The sequence below is a fragment of the Cynocephalus volans genome, chromosome 10 (genome assembly GCF_027409185.1).
Source record: "Cynocephalus volans isolate mCynVol1 chromosome 10, mCynVol1.pri, whole genome shotgun sequence".
Lineage (NCBI taxonomy): Eukaryota > Metazoa > Chordata > Mammalia > Dermoptera > Cynocephalidae > Cynocephalus > Cynocephalus volans.
In genome coordinates, this window is record NC_084469.1 from 112336771 (window position 1) to 112350116 (window position 13346).

At 56.8% G+C, this 13346-nt stretch overlaps 1 protein-coding gene across 1 annotated transcript; it reads right to left on the minus strand.

Annotated features, from left to right (window-relative positions):
* Positions 1-3077: 3077 nt before the first annotated feature.
* DPEP1 (dipeptidase 1) lies at positions 3078-9288 on the minus strand. The gene is made up of 10 exons (XM_063112627.1): positions 9185-9288; positions 5229-5361; positions 4858-4990; positions 4591-4741; positions 4390-4459; positions 3934-4110; positions 3769-3853; positions 3611-3686; positions 3318-3458; positions 3078-3240 (listed from the first exon to the last, which is right to left on the minus strand). Exons 1-10 carry the CDS (start codon positions 9286-9288, stop codon positions 3078-3080), a joined length of 1233 nt encoding a protein of 410 aa, XP_062968697.1.
* Between the last annotated feature and the right edge of the window lie 4058 nt (positions 9289-13346).

The window sequence follows — 13346 nt, forward strand, 5'->3', positions numbered from 1 at the left end:
CTCAAGCTTTGCTTTGGTGGCTTTGGGGGAGCCCAGGTTACCCAGCCCCCCACTTAGGAGGCTGGGGAGGGGGACCCGGATGCCTGGTTCCAAGTGCCAGGTGTGGGCTGGAGGAAGGTGGGGGTGTCTGTATGAGGAATGTAGATTTTCAGGCCCCGCCCAGAACAACAGAGTCAGAATCTAGTTCTGAATTTTCTTCTTTTTACTTTTTACTTTGAAATAATTTTAAGCTTACGTAATAGTTGCTAGGTGTCCATTTTCTTTATGACTCTTGACCAGCTTCCCTAACTTCCTAGTTATCCATATAGACCTGCTAAGTCAGGAGACTAGACATTCAGTAACTCGTCTGCAAGTCCCTGCTCCTGACCACGTTCCCTCTGAGGCCCACACTGTGCTGCTTGTTCCTGCCAGGCCTGCATTCTTGGACAGGTCCTGAGTTTTCTCTGTCTCTCGTGACCTGAACAATTCTGAACAGAATGTTCCTTAACATGGGCTGGTGAGAGATATTCACGCGGTGAGGCTGAGGTCGCAGCTGTCAGCAAGGATCCCACAGAAGTGGCGTTTTGTCCTGCAGGGCATGGCTATATCAGGCCTGTGGCGTCGCCCTGACTGTCCCTCGTCACTTCTTAGGCAGCATCTGCCCCGTAAAGTTTCCATTTTTCCCTTTTTAAAAATTCTTTAACTTTTTTCTGGTGGCTAGCCGGTACAGGGATCTGAACCCTTTACCTTGGTGCGTTTTTCCCTTGTTTAATGAAAGTCTTGGGAGGTATTTGAAGGCTGCACCTGTTGGCGGACCTTCTTGGTGGCAGTTCTCGTGGCAGTTTCCTGTTTGGAATTCTGCTCGGAGGAGGTGTTCCTTCACCTCACCCAGCGGTCCCAGCATGTGTCCATGTGGCCTGTGGCCTTCTGCTGCAGTCTGTGGGCTGTAGTGGTCCTGTCGTATGTCCGTGTGGGCCTGTGGCCATCTGCTGCAGTCTGTGGGCTGCAGTCGTTACTGTCATCCTTTTGGCGGCTGCCTTATTGTGTCACGTGGGACGTTCCTTCAGATGCACGCTCCAGCACTGCAGGCGCTTCCTGCCCAGCCTGGAATCAGCCATTTCTCCGAGAAGCCCTGGTTGCTGTTGGCAGGATGGTGTCTAGAAGTTGCAGTCTGGGTTCGAGGCATGCCTATGCTCTGCCCGCAGGGAAGCACAGGCGCACTGCATGTGCTTGTGTCCTCCAAGCTGCAGGCGGCGGTGACCCCGTGAGTCAGCCTAGCCTGCCCCTCTCAAATGCGGAGGGTCTCAGAACTGCCAACCACAGCCCTGTGAGAGCCCTTGACCACCTCTCGTCTTGAGCCCTACAGTTTATGGTCAGGACACGCTGCGACCTCCTCAGGGGGGCTGTGTGATTCTTCTGTTAGAGTCTTGTTTGCACTCCAGTTTGAGTGCCCCCATCCCGGTTAGACTTGATATTTTGGGGGGAGTGTGTGAAACATCACCATGGCTCTGGAGTGGGAGGAGATGCGCCCCTGTCCTCAGCTCTGCAGGCTAGCAGTCAGCCCTTTGCCTCTGGTGCATCTGCACAGGTCCTAACAGGGTCTGCGGTGGCTTCTCATCCTTGGGCCCTTCCAGGGGAGAGGCAGCTGAGGACAGATGCTGCCTTTCAGGATGGGGTGCAACTCGGGAATCTGCTTGCACCCCACTTCTGTAGCCTACTCTTAGGCACCCCAGACCTCTCCCCGGATGCTCTGTGCCCCTGAAGGTAGAACAAGGCAGTAAGAACGGCCTGCAGGCTGTGGGAGGAACTCCCTGGAGCCTGGTCTGCCCCTGGCTGGCATTTGAGGCTGTGTCCTCTCACTGGATGCTTTGGTGTGGTTTTAATATATTTAGGACTCATATTAAAGCCTTTCTTTGGAGAAAATACTTCCCAGTTAGCAAAAGCAGGCATAATACCTTTGCAACCCACCAGGGGTACCCTTTCCACAGCCTCCTGCAGCCCCAGCAGGAACAGTCAGCCCAGGCTGGACAGGGCATCGAACAAGACCTGGGAGCTCGGGACAGAAACCCATGTTTGCTTTTTCCCTTCAGAATTTAGTAGACCCTAAGTGATCAGCAAATGTCCTTTCTGGACACATCTGCCTGGAGGGGGCGCCGGCTCGGTGAGGTGTGTTGTGCAAGGCTCAGGAGGCAGGCACGGGCCGCGGGGGGGGCCAGGGGCTGTGGCCACCCACCACCTGGCCAGACATGAGCCCACAGACTTCATACTTTCTCACAGAAGGAATCTGATGGAAAACTTTGAAACACAGAGGGCACCTCAGGGACCCCGGCCAGGTCCAGGGTACTGGGGCAGAGGGTTTCATGCCCATGTGTGAAACCCCCGCCTGTCAGGGGCTCTGACCTGGAAAGGGGGCTGCAGCAGCATGTTTGGGTCCCACCTCGTGTCTGTTCCCCGCCAGGTTACTCATCTCAAGACACACCCACTGGTGGCCTTGTGGGAAGATGCTGGGCCCCATCCCTCCTGATGAAGATTTTGTGTTGGGCACTCATATGGGGACCACCTCTGCCCCTGAGGGTGACTCTGGAGGGGCCTGGAGCCCACCCATCCAGCCTCACTCTCCCATGCATCCAAAGAGGCTGGGCCGAGGGAGAGTGGTCCTACATGTACAGGCTCCTGGGACCTTCCCCGGGCCCACAGAACCAGAACAGGCAGGGGCAGGTGTACGCAGGCAGGTGTGTGTGTGGGTATACACACGAGTGCACAGAGGGAGGTGGCCACTGGAGCCCAGACCATGTGTTTTTAAAGACCCTCAAGGAGTGTTTGTACAAAGCCCTTCCTCAGGTCTCTTGAGCTCCTGACCCTGACTCAGGCACTTCTGGGCCCTGATGTCCAGCCGGGGGACATTTTCACAAAATCTACCCTTGAGGCACTCTGGAGCACCCCCTCCAGGGTGCTCACAACACACACCCTCAGGACGCAGAGGGGTCATTGCTTTTATTGAGGGTCCACTGTGTGCCTGTGCCCTGAGCTGCTCCCAGGTAAACCCTTCAGGAGAAGCCAGTCGTGTGCCCAGGCAGAGGGTTCTGGTCCCCAGGATGTCACAGAAGACACAGGCAGAAAAGCAGAGATGTGAGGGAGGTCAGCAGGACCCCAGGCTGGCGGTGGAGGCTGGGGGCCTCAGAGTAGCCATACTGTGTCCTGCAGGAACCATCCAGCTGGTCGAGTGGGATGGGCTCTTCCTCCGGGGTTTGCATGTGATTGCTTATCTAGGGACAGACGCAGGTTGGAGGGCCTGCCTGGGGGCATGAGGGGGTGGGGAGCATAGGCAGGGGCCGCACCTCACCTGCTCCACCGCTTCAAAGACCCTCAGCAGGTTTTCAGCCAATGCGCCCCTGATCTCTGCCTCTGTCCAGTTCCTCCTGAGAAGCTCAGCAATCAGGTCTGGATACTTGGAGACGTCCTCCAGCCCCACGGGCAGCCTGTCAAGGGTGGAGAGAACCAGGCTCTGCAGACCAGGGGCCACTCCCAGGCACGTGAAGGCCGGCACACTGTGCCTTCCGAGTGAAACATCCCGGGTCTGTCCTCAGAACACACTTTCCCTCCATCTGCAGGAAAAGGGCTCACCCCTTACCTTGAGACGCCATCATAGTCACCACCAAAGCCCACAGCTCTGGCTCCTGCCACCTGCTTGATGTGATCCAGGTGGTCTGCCCAGGGGAAGCAGCAGGTGTGGGTCCCAAGCGAGGCCCTCCCCCGCCTGGCCACCGAGGCCACTCACGCCCCACTTACCGGCCACTTGAGACAGGTTGGCCTCCCTCCTGCAGGAGACGTAGTCATTGTAGAAATTCACCATCACCAGGCTGTCTGTTTCTTTCTGCTCAGGGAGAGGGGGTGGAGTTGAGCTCGGGAGGCCCCTCCATGCTGCCCCCGCCCCCGCCCCGGGTGGCCCCTCACCACCAGCTGGAGCACTTCGTCTGGCACGTTGCGCCGGTGTGCACACAGGTGGTAGGCTGAGGAGTGGCTGAAGATGACCGGGGCCTTGGACAGCTGCAGAGCGGCCTTCATGGTGGCCACAGACACATGGGCCAAGTCCACCATGATGCCCAGGCGGTTCATCTCCTTCACCACACGCTGGGGGGACAGGGCGGGTCCACCTCACAGCCTCAGGGAGAACGCGCAGCACAGGGGTGGGGGTGCCCCTGCTGGACCCTTCAGTGGCTGGGAGCGGGGCTGCATTTGAGGCTCAGCATTCTGAACCCCAGTGAGTCCCTCCCCAGGGACAACTGCTTGCTCCATTGTGCAGACAGGAAACTGAGATCCTGAGTGGTGGGACAGCTTGTCCCAGTCACTCTGCCTGGCCTTCTCCCTTCTCCTTGGGGTGCTGTGGTCCTTGTCCCTCCTCCTACTCACCTGACCAAAGAGCGACAGGCCTTGGCTCTGGGCTTTGTCATCTCCTGTGTCCACCAGCCAGTTGTCAGCCCTGGGAGAGCAAAGGGTAGGTGCTGGAGGCCTGGCCTGGGACTTGCAGGAGGAGAGGATGGTGTCCGAGGGGTGGCAGAGGGAGTGGCCCTGCCCTCCGACCGGAGCCCTGGGGTCACGGGTGTTGCTTACCAGGGCGTGTTGCAGTTGTGAGTTAGGGTCAGGTACCGCATGCCCAGGTGGTAGAAGGCTCGCAGGACGCCCAGGCTGCTGTCGATGGAGTGGCCGCCCTCCACTCCAATCAGACTGGCCACCTTCCCCTCCTGGAAGGCCTGCCGGATGCCTGCGTGGAGACCCCGGAGGGGGGAGTAAACATACCCACCCAGGCAGCACCAGCACTCATTGGACCAGGTACTGGTGGGGGGACTCAGGGACCCAGGGGCCTGGCTGGGACTCCACCTGCACTGCTGGTGACGCACAGGAAGGTCTCGGGGTACATCTGGCACATGCGGTGGATGGTGTCCATCTGCTCCAGCGTCCTCTTCACGGTATCTTTGTTCTGCGTGTCGCAGGGCATGTACGCAGACCAGAACTGGAGGACACAGGGGCTAGGAGCTGAGAGTGCCAGGCCCCAGGCCCACCCCTGTGTGCACTGGGCGTCTGGTTTCCCATCCATCTTGGAAGCCCTCCCAATGGCCTGGGTGGCTGTCCCCTGCCTGTGGCCCCAAGAGCTCAGCACCCACCAGGGTGGGCTGCACCTCAGCCAGACCCAGGGAGGAGGTGGGATGGACCCCAACGTAGGTCAGGCACAAGACAGGACAGGGCCATACCTGGCCCCCCACAAAGCCAGCCCTCAGTTTGGGGATGTTGGTGTGGGTGCCGGCCAGGCTGGTCAGGTTGGCCCTGTCGTCCTGCAGCCGGTTGTTGAACATAGTCAGCAGCTGCCAAGGCAGGTCATTGTGCCTGGGAGGGGTCGGAGGAGGGGCCGGAGGGGTCAGGTTGGCCACTTGGACCTTGTGGCTTCCAAGCTCCCTGGCCCCCAGGCAGCCCCCTCTCCACCTTCTGCTTCTCAGTGGCTCAGGACCTGTTAACTGAACACACCTGAGCATAGGTGAGCATTCCAAATGTGCCCCACCCCCAGGCCAGGTCGCTATGAGCTGAGAGTAGTCCTTCAAGCACAGAGTGGGGGCAGATTGGTTGACAAAGGAGCAGGGGCCTGGGTGGACATTCCCAATGCGAGCAGTTTTCAGGTGAAAGATTAAAATTGCCCCTTGTTGGAGGGCTGGGGACCTTGGGGGGCAGCCTGCCCTTGGGGAACCAGGCCCTGGCTCATCTTCCTGGGGAGCAGGGCACCAGGTGCAGGGTTTGGGGACAGCCCAGGCCCCTCTGCTGCCTCTTGCCCTTGGGAAGAGCCCTGCACCTGGTGTCTGTGCTTCGGCAGGATAGAGCCGCTCTCCAGGAGCCACGAGGGCGAAAGCTCTGGAGCAGGGACAGGAGGAGGGGGTGGAGCTGGGGGCTGTCAGCAACTGAGTGAGGTCTGGGAGGGCTCACATCCAGCTGCCCAGCAGGGCCTGGGCAGTTTCCTCCCTGGCCAGGGCCCCAGCAAACAGAGGCCAAGTGTAGCCCCATCAGAGCATCTCAGAAATGCGGGTTTGCAGGCCCATGAGTGGGGTGTGCACCACAGGACAGCCACGGAGGCAGTGCCTGCCTGTGACAATGCTTGCCCCTAATCTGGAGAGGAGGAGGCTGTGAGGACAGCCTACGGGGGCTTTGGCCTGGCACCCCACCCTAGGGGACACCTGGGCCTGACCTTCCCCCAGGATCTGTGCCACCTACCATCCAGTTTCTTTTTTCTTTTTTTTTTTTTTTAAAGATGACCCATAAGGGGATCTTAACCCTTGACTTCGGATTCCCCCTACATAGGGATCCGAACCTTTGACTTGGTGTTGTCAGCACTACGCTCTCCCGAGTGAGCCACCAGCCATCCCTACATAGGGATCTGAACCTTTGACTTGGTGTTGTCAGCACCACGCTCTCCCAAGTGAGCCACAGGCCAGGCCGTCCTTCCCATCCAGTTTCCACTTCAGATTCTTGCTCCCTCCCCCTCTGTGCCTCAGTTTTCTTATCTGATACGTGGGGATATGGATATCTTGGAACCTTCTTCAGAGAGTGAGCTGTGAGGAGTGAGTGACTTAACAATGATATTAGTTACTCTGTCTCCTGGGCTCTGTGCTGCACCCTCCATGCCCCATCCCACTCCATCTGCCCGATGAGCTTCTCCAGAGCGCATCCACCCGCGTGGCGCCTTTGGGGAAACTGAGAGTAGGTGCTGCCCCCACCCTGACTCCGCACGTTCCCGGCCCTGGCCCTGGGCAAATGGGTGTGCACTGCAGACCCTGGTGCAAACGTCACTCCCAGGAAGCGCCTGACAACGGAAGGAGCCGGGAGAGTATCCCCTGCCTCACCTGGTGGGGCTGGCTGGAGCTGGGGAGCTTGGCTGAGCAGGGAGTGGGGACAGGCTCCAACCCAGTACCCTGCGGGACAGGCCCAGGCAGGGATGGGGTGGACTTTACCCTCTGCCTGAGGCCCCCAGGCCCCCAGGAGAGTGCAGCAGCATGGGGCCGCCGCCCGCCTCCTCCCTCAGCCTCTCCACCCTGCCCTGGAAGACAGAATGGGAGCGTGGGCCTGGGGTCACCCAGGGGGCAGAGGCCGCCTTTGTGTAAGGTCAGGTCAAACTGCAGTGGTGGAGCCATCAGACCCATCTCCTTGTCTGTGTGGTTGGTATGTGGAATCACGGCATCCTACTCAGAGTTCTATAGAAAGTGCTAGAATGACAGCCAAGCACACGCTGGGCCAGCTGTTTGTGGGAGATACTGCTGGCTGCCCCTGTTATCCATTCTCCCCATTTTCTTTGGTAAGAACTCCCCCACCATTTTTAGCAGTACACATGGCACTTGGAACAAAGATACCCCCGCTCCTGTAGCTGGGTGTGCCATGTGAGTCAGCTGTGTCCCGTGACAGCTTCCAAGGACTGTCCCTGACATCTGCTGCTCGCCCTTGGGCCCTCTTCAGCCTTCTTCCTGTTGGCTGGCACACAGATGTGATGGCTGGAGCTGCCACTGCCATTTCAAACCATGAGGTAACTATGGTGGCCACACTGAATACCTGGCACTGTGAAATGCCACACCAGGGCTCTCTGGACTTCTCTGCTGTTGGAGCTAATCATTTGGGTCCCCTTCCTACAAGAGTAGCTAATACTAACTGACCTACTGTTGATAGTTTTGATTCTGTCAGGCTAGTCTTAGCTTTCTACTTCCTTGGACAATCCCAGGTCCCCCAAGTCCCAACTCCGTAAGCATCCCTGGCTCTCTGGCCTCTTTGAGTCATCTTACCCCTCACGCAGGCTCTGGACAGCACCTGCACCTGGATCCTCTCTGTGCCTGGCTGCCCTGGCTCTTACAGTTGGTGTCTATTGCCTGCCCATGCTGGCCTGGGGTGCCCTGTCCCTCAGCCCAGACCTCGTCCAGCCAGGCAGCAGTGATTCAAGGGTGGGAGCCCAGGTGGTGCCTGCACGGCAGCCTCATTCGCCACTGAGCAGGTCACACACCCTCAGAGGCAGCCCTCCCTGGTGAGGGTGGGGACAAGGTAGGAACAGGACGCAGGGTAGGGAGGGTCACGCTGGCCCTCACCGTGGCCCTGTCCACCCTCCCTTCCCTTTCCAGGGCTGCCTCTGTTCCGTGAGTTCTTATGTAACGAGACATCTGGGTTTCCTTCCTTTTCTTAAGAGCTTTTTTCTCCAGCGAAACCCAGAGGCATCTGCCTCTGTAATGACTATAACATTTATTAAGCACTTACTGCATGCCAGACACTCACGTGCCCTCAGTAACCCTCCTGACCCCACCCCCTGACTCTCAGCCCCCACCCCCGAGGAGTGAGGAGTCGTTGTGAAGCCCAGTGTGCCGTGTCAGATGCTAAAGTCCCTGCTCTCAGGGGGCCGGGCTGGGGTGGGGGCGCAGGCATGCTACATGGGGTCAGGGGGGCCTGGCTGCTAAGGTGACCCTGAGCTGCAGTAGGGAGTGTGTAGACATGGACAAGGGCCACTGTGAAGGCCCAGGGCACACAGGCTTTGGGAACCACAGGGGGCAGGGGGCCAGGGAGGGACTGGAGCTAGATTTTTCCTCCTCTGGCTGGTGCCTTGAGGCTATGGCTGGACCAGAAGCAGGGGTGTGAGGGGCTCCCACAGTGACCCATGATGGGGGATTAGGGCAGGGAGGAGGGTAGGTGACCACTGACAGGGGAGGAGCCTGTAGGACCCATTGAGGTCAAGAGGGCAGCAGAGGACGTGGGGCCTGGGCCCCGTGCATGCCAGGTGGGGTCTCCCCAGGAGAAGGCAGGTGAAGGAAGGGGTGATGGGCAGGGGGCAGGAGAGCCTGAAAGATGCCAGCTGGGGGCTTCTGAGGGCCTGTGGGGATAGTGCCCTCACCTGCAGCTTTTGGGAGAGGAAGCTGAGGCCCCGCGAGCTGCTCAGACCACAGGGCTGTAGGAGGTGGGAACCCAGGCCCAGCCCCCACACAGTTGCTTGGATCCTGGCCACTTACCTCCTTCCTGTCACGTTCCCTGCAGACCCTCATCTGCTAAAGCCTTTGGGGGCCCCGAGAGACCCCACAAAGAAGCTGACGCAGTGGAGGCCAAGGGCCTGTTACAGCTAGAGAAACTGAGCCCCAAGTCAGGAGTGTGTGAGCCTCGCTCCCGGCTCCTCAGGCACTGCACGCAGGTGGCCACTCACCCGTCAATGACAGGAGTGACCCGCATGATCCTCTCTGCCTCCTCCCGGAATAAGTCTGCAGCACAGACGGCCACCAGGGCCCAGAGCCACGAGCTGGCCAACATGACACAGCTCCTTGAGGACCTGCGACTGCTGCAGCCCTGGAGCTTCTGTCCTGGCCTGGCTGGCCCGTGCCTGAGAAGGATGAGCTGTGGGCTGGAAGGAACTGCTCTGCCTGCCAGGAGAGAGGGGACAGAGAGGCCTTTGGTCAAGGTGATTATTACCTGGAGATCTCACATTTACAGCTTCCCATGTTCAATGAGTAACCAGCACGTTCCCTGCAAGGGTGGGCAGGCAGGATGGAAGGTCCCAGACCAGAGGGCTGGATGTTGCTGTCTGGTTCAGGCGGAGGAATAGTAAGAGACTGGGATCCCCAACCTGGAGGAGGGCCAGGGCCCAGCTGAAAGGATACGGGCTTGGGAAAGGACGGATGCAGGTTACGTGGTTAGTGAACGTTAGCTCTCTGCTGTGGTTATTATTATTATTACTGCCCCTAGCCTCCCACCCCCAGGACCTGGGAGCCTGTCTGAGACCTGCCAAGGAGAATTAAAATCATCATTCAAATTGCCTTCTTGTAATGTACCTCTTTGATTGCATATAAAAATAATTTTACATTACTCACCGTGGGGGATAAAACATGGCCCCACAGGGCTCCCACCCACCTGCCCTAGTGCTGGGGGGTCTGCACCCCAGTTCCTGGCCCACAGAACTCTGGTGTCATGCTGACTCACTGTGCAGCTGCAGGGCTTCTGGCCAAACAGCTGAACTTTGGGACTTGGGGTCAGGAAGTGTTTCCTTAGGGCTGAGGCCCTTTGTCAGCCTTGGCAGGGCACATGCAAGTGGCCTTGGGGCTTTTCTTCGGAAGGTGGGGTGGGGGTTGCTGCTGGCTTGTCTAGGGATCCAAACCCTTGACCCTGGTTATCAACACCACACTCTAACCGACTGAGCCAACTGGCCAGCTGCCCAGGGACTTCTAAGAGCCCAATGCCCAGGTGGTGCCCCGGACCAATGAATCCCAGTCCCAGGGCTGGGCCAGCATCCAAGGTTGTGGTGGGCAGTAGTCTGAGTGCTGGAGCCTAACTCAGGCCAGCTGGGAGGAGCTAGAGGGAGCCAGGCCTGGAAGGTTGGTAAGAGGAACAGGTGAAGGGAGAGACCTGGGAGGGGAGGCTGGATGTCTCTAGCCCACCCCGGGGTCTCAAGGCCCCTCGTCATGTATCCCCCCTCACACTGCCTGGGCTTGCTGATGCCTCTCCCGGGATAACATTGGGCCCTCACAGAGACCTGCCCTGCAGACAGGGCCAAGGCTGCAATAGGCCAGTGTCACAGGGTCAGGGCCAGGGCCCTCTGGTGGGCCTTCTGCCTCCTAGAAAGGAGGTCATATTCCAGCCCTGACTACACTGCGAGTAGCTGTGTCCCTGGACAGGTGCCTGGGCCCCTGAGCCTCAGTTTCCTTCCTCACAGGGAGGGGGCAGCCACAGCTCCAGGTGTCCTCAGCGTTCCTGCCTCCCCCAGCCCCTGTGTTCCTCAGCCAGAAGCCCCACCCCACTCCACCCCACCAGGGCATCCTCGGTGTCAGGCCCCAAGTGACCCAGCCTGCAGTGTTTGACCTCACCACAACCTGTGTAAGAAGTACCCCCCTAATGGGTGAGGAATAGGGGTCTGGGCCCCTCACTTTGGTCCATGGGCCTCTAACAAGACCTCCCAAGGCCTTGGGACCCAACAGATGCCAGCCCACCCTGACATCAACGTGCCTGCCTGGCAGCCTGGATGTGGCACCAGCAGCAGCGTCCAGGTGCATCTGATGAATCCACTTGGTTGGAGTCTGGATTCCACCTGGCAGCCGTGGGGATGGGGGCACACCCTGGCCCTCGGGGGGCTCTGAGACAGGAGGGGCTTCAGTGTTTTGAGGCTGCCTGGTGGAGTGGCAGCTCCAGCCCTGTCCCCACGGAGCCTCCTCTCCTGTGGGCACATCTCACTCTGAAATTGTCTTGTCTGCTGCAGCTGTGACCACGCCGGCTTGCTTTCGTTTAGTCTTGCCTGCTACATATTTTTCTATTTGTTTTCAGGTTTTTTTCTTGTCCTTTTTGTTTCAGGTTTTTAAAATTTGTTTGTTTTGTTTTAAAGAGTTATAATTGCATTTTTGTCTTAACCTTGTCTGAAAGTCTTTGTCTGTAAACAGGGTCGTTTCGGCCAGGACCCATGTCACGAAAACACTGCTGGGTCTGGTCTCAGTCCCTCGTCTCAGGCTGTTCCTGGTGCTATCCCTGGGCTTCCTTCTCCCGTTTCTTTCTTCTGGTAAATTCTTCAAGTGATTTCTGTTCCCCACCTCCCACAATTAGAAAGTTCTTCCTTGTATTACTACTATGCTAGCATTTTCCTTCATATTTTTAAGTTGCATTTAACCCCACACTATTTCTCTTTCAGCATACAGAATCCTTAACACTTAAATCATGGTCCACAATGTACTGCCAATGTTCATTTAGATGTAATGATACATTTTCCTAGATTTCTTGTATACTTTTTGTTCTCTTGAGATATTTATTCTAATTTATGTCTCACTTCTCTGCGGTACTTCCTTGGGTAATTTCCGCAGAAATGGTGGCATCGCTTATAATGAGCCTCGAGCACCTCCCTGCCAGCCCCCAGCGTGGCAGCCGCGTCCATGGCCAGCTTGATTATCCCTTCGTGAGGACGTGGTCTCCCTGTGTCTGCTCCTTTATCCCTGGATCCTTTCCCAGGATGGGTCCAGGTGTTTGTCTTTTTAAACCTGCCTAGCACTTCTTTCCATTTTTAAATTTATGATTCATTTGTTTTTAATTGTTTAAAACATTTTTTTATTCTCTGCTCATTCCTTTGTAATACTTTATTGGTTTGAAACCAGTAGAAAAGAAGAACTTATAACAAATCCCCTGTCCCAATCCTACTAGTGGGAGATGTCTCAGTTTCCAGTTTTCTGCTTACTTGTGTATCACTGCGTAATGAGCCATATTATCAATTTTGTACATTATCTACTGACATCCTCTTAAGACGGATGAGGATTGGGCTGGCCCCGTGGCTCACTCGGGAGAGTGCGGCGCTGGTAGCGCCTAGGCCATGGGTTCGGATCCTATATAGGGATGGCTGGTGCTCTCACTGACTGAGCGTGGTGCAGACAAATACCGTGCCAAGGGTTGCAATCCCCTTACCGGTCAAAAAAAAAAAAAAGACTGACAAAGATTTAGTTGTCTTAGGCCCACTCCCCAGTTCTCCCATATAGTCTCAGTCTTTCTACAACTTCAGGTAAAGCACCTGGGCCCCGATTCTTGGCCAAGCAGTCCAGATGAGCCTCTTACATCTTCTCCCCCAAAGCTGGACTCATCTCAGGTGCAAATTTCAAAGGGAAGGGTCACCAAAAATCTCAGTCATTGTGATAAGTTGCATTTTTTTTTTTTTATAAAGATGACCGGTAAGGGGATCTTAACCCTTGACTTGGTGTTGTCAGCACTACGCTCTCCCAGGTGAGCCAACCAGCCATCCCTATATGGGTTCCGAACCCATGGCCTTGGTGTTATCAGCACCGCACTCTCCCAAGTGAGCCACGGGCCAGCCCAATAAGTTACATTTTAATGCAATGTTTTAAAACATCAACATGTATGCCAAAAAATCCATGATAAAAAAATGTGGAACTTTTAAATAAAGACAGGGTCAGTATTCCAACTTTTCCGTTTGCCTCCGGCTCCAACATGATTCCGAACAGTGCTGGTCTCACCAGGAACATTCAGGTTCTGTTTCATAGTGTCAGCTGCAGATGGTTGTTGCAAGTGGGCAGAAGACAGCGTTTCCAGGGGCCCAGCTGCAGATGAGACCATCCTTCCTTACGTGCTACTCAAAGGAGGGAATTCAAGCACCATGGGGGGGCCAGTGCAAAATGAGAACGCTGCACCCTTATTCACATGCTAGAAGTATTTCAGGGGAGCAGAGTGTGACGAGAGCGTGGGCCTTTCTGAGGATGGGGCCCAGGCAGGATGCCTGGACTCATTTTGCATCATTTCTGTGAGTCAAAACCACCTGCTGGGTTTCACATGCTCGTAAGCTGTGGGGGCAGGGCGAGGCTCTGGGTCAGCCTGCTTGGATTTCCATTTCA

What these genes read in the sequence shown, in the direction of transcription:
- DPEP1 (XM_063112627.1), bottom strand. Translation starts at nt 9,288, where the DNA reads ATGTTGGCCAGCTCGTGGCTCTGGGCCCTGGTGGCCGTCTGTGCTGCA. An exon ending in GCCTGTCGCTCTTTGGTCAG is followed by an intron (nt 4,111 to 4,389) that starts GTGAGTAGGAGG and finishes CTGTCCCCCCAG; the next exon opens with CGTGTGGTGAAGGAGATGAA. An exon ending in ACGAAGTGCTCCAGCTGGTG is followed by an intron (nt 3,854 to 3,933) that starts GTGAGGGGCCAC and finishes CTCCCTGAGCAG; the next exon opens with AAAGAAACAGACAGCCTGGT.